Source organism: Polyodon spathula, chromosome 1, assembly GCF_017654505.1.
Source record: "Polyodon spathula isolate WHYD16114869_AA chromosome 1, ASM1765450v1, whole genome shotgun sequence".
Lineage (NCBI taxonomy): Eukaryota > Metazoa > Chordata > Actinopteri > Acipenseriformes > Polyodontidae > Polyodon > Polyodon spathula.
In genome coordinates this window covers 57,165,787-57,168,093 of record NC_054534.1, presented here as the reverse complement: position 1 = coordinate 57,168,093, position 2,307 = coordinate 57,165,787, and the positions used below count along the sequence as shown (strand labels likewise).

The following is a 2,307-nucleotide window of genomic DNA, read 5'->3' as shown; positions in this document are numbered from 1 at the left end:
ACTTAAGGAAAGCAGCTCATCTCTTCTAAAGAATAAATACAATTGTTGCTGTTAGTGTTTCAGACACCACCATTGTTCAGTAACCCTCTGGTTCCTTAGGATCTCAATATCTCAATGACATTTTATTTGGATGAAACCCATTTAACACTATTTGTAACTTGAAAATTCACTTTACTACTTACATTTTACAATAATTAGAAAAATCCAAGACACATAAACAATATGATGGTCAAATGTTTTATTTAAATAAATATAAATATACATTTTATATAAAACTATGCACATACAAATGGACGAGAAACATTTCACAAAACATATCTGTTTAAAGACCTACAGATTTAAGTTGCTATATACTTAACATGAAAGAAGCAGGACACCATACGACAATGGTTTCCATCCAATTACTTATTTTCTTGCAGGAACAAAGGGGAGTTGTTTACACTGTTACAGCTTTAATACTCTTTCAGCAATACATATTTACATTCCTTAAGATATATCAGACGATACAGATTAGGCTATAAACAGATACTGAATAAAGGTATTTCAGTAGGCATGCCCACAAGAGCTTTATTCTCATTCTTTCGGAGGAGGATAAGTGCATGAAATCAGTGGTAAGGTGTAGGTCTTTAAACGTTTCGCACTGACCTAACCCATTTAAATAGGTGATATGTCCTTTTCCTCGGTAGCTGATGCTGGGGATAAAGACTCCTCGTCCTCAGATCTAGAGTAATGGCCGTGATTACTGGTGCACTTGCATCCGTTGTGCGAATTCCTCTGTGTTCCTTTGCCTTCTTTCTTGTGTTTTACTCTGCGGTTCTGAAACCAGATCTTTACCTGTTTCTCAGAGAGGTTTAAATAGGTGGCAATTTCAATTCTTCTCAAGCGGGACAGGTACATGTTAGAAGAGAACTCCCTCTCTAACTCCAAAAGCTGCGTGCTGGTGAAAGCCGTTCTCATTCTTTTGCCGTTCTGGATGTGGTTATTTTCTGATGCACCTATTAAGGAAGATGATATTTATACATACAACTTTGTGAATTATACTTTTCAACAAACATCGTAAAATGTTTAACTAGCTAAATTACACAAACTACCATGCAGAGTAGAATAAATAATAAAATATTCAGTAGCCTACACAAAGTGTGAAGTGAATAAACAAAATATACCCCTTACCTAATGACAGGCAGTGGTACCTCCTCGGATCTGTGACGCTGTAAGTAGGTGTGCAGACAGGTGCATGTCCTGGGTGCCCCAGAGCCGGACTCTGCTGATGGCTCATTCTTTGACAGTACTGGGGCTCCCCGGTTGGAAACGGACTCTTCAGCATTGGGATGCTATTCCGTGGGGAGTGGATGTGAGAGGTGACACAGAGAGGACAGACGCAGAAAGTGCCACTTTTCCTGGAAGAGCACGCTGGAGCAGATACGGACATTACGCTAGGAGAATGCATGCTGATAGGAATTAGAAACTCTTGTCCTGGATGCTCGTTCAAAGGCGTGGGTCTTGCCGTGTCTTTGAATATCAAGGAATCAACGTAGAAGGATCTCGACATGGTTGCACTGTGCAGTGGTCCTTGTATTGCTTGATGCTGCTACTTCTTCACTGAAGCTCTTGGAATCTCAGAAGGTGCTTATGTTTGATGGTTAAACAAAAGGGTCCCTGGAGAGGGTTGGTCCTAACGTCACCCACGTGTGAGCCCTGCTGCAGGGGCTTTTGAAAGTACTGCGGGTGAACTATCAAACACGTGATTCCTCAAAGAACCAGATCAAAATCTCCCTCTTCAGTTTTTTACGACCCCTAGATTCACTGCCCAAAAACTAGTGTTCATATTGCATTTGCACTCAAAATGACCAACACATAAGTCAGTCTGTAATATTTCAGTGTACCATTTAACCAAGTCTTACTTTATAACTACCGCACACTATTTTGTATTTTTGTGAAGAAAGGTGAATATGAACAACCCACTTTTATTTATTATTTATTCCATTGTCTGTTTGAGGCACAAACAGGTCTTACTAAAACTATAGCAGAGTATTGTAAAATAACCAAGCTTAAGTTTAGATCCTGCACTATAGTTTATTACAGTATATCCAAAGTACTGCATAACAAATATGTTTTTGGTAGGATAGGTCAGTAAAAGTAGTGGAAGCTTTACACAATGCTATTTTCAGTACAGCTGACTATAAGAGCTTGTTTTGGGTTGTTAGCCATACAGCATAATTGTGCTGCTGTAATATTAATAATGGTAATTATACTACTAGGACTACTACTACTACTGCTAATATTATTATTATTATTATTATTATTATT

The 2,307-nt window shown here is 38.4% G+C and overlaps 1 protein-coding gene across 1 annotated transcript; it reads right to left on the bottom strand.

Annotated features, from left to right (window-relative positions):
* Positions 1 to 432: 432 nt before the first annotated feature.
* On the bottom strand, positions 433 to 1,573 carry LOC121297119 (GS homeobox 2-like). The gene is made up of 2 exons (XM_041223220.1): positions 1,171 to 1,573; positions 433 to 995 (listed from the first exon to the last, which is right to left on the bottom strand). Exons 1-2 carry the CDS (start codon positions 1,547 to 1,549, stop codon positions 655 to 657), a joined length of 720 nt encoding a protein of 239 aa, XP_041079154.1. The 5' UTR covers positions 1,550 to 1,573; the 3' UTR covers positions 433 to 654.
* Between the last annotated feature and the right edge of the window lie 734 nt (positions 1,574 to 2,307).

What these genes read in the sequence shown, in the direction of transcription:
- LOC121297119 (XM_041223220.1), bottom strand. Translation starts at nt 1,549, where the DNA reads ATGTCGAGATCCTTCTACGTTGATTCCTTGATATTCAAAGACACGGCA. An exon ending in GTACCACTGCCTGTCATTAG is followed by an intron (nt 996 to 1,170) that starts GTAAGGGGTATA and finishes CTTCCTTAATAG; the next exon opens with GTGCATCAGAAAATAACCAC.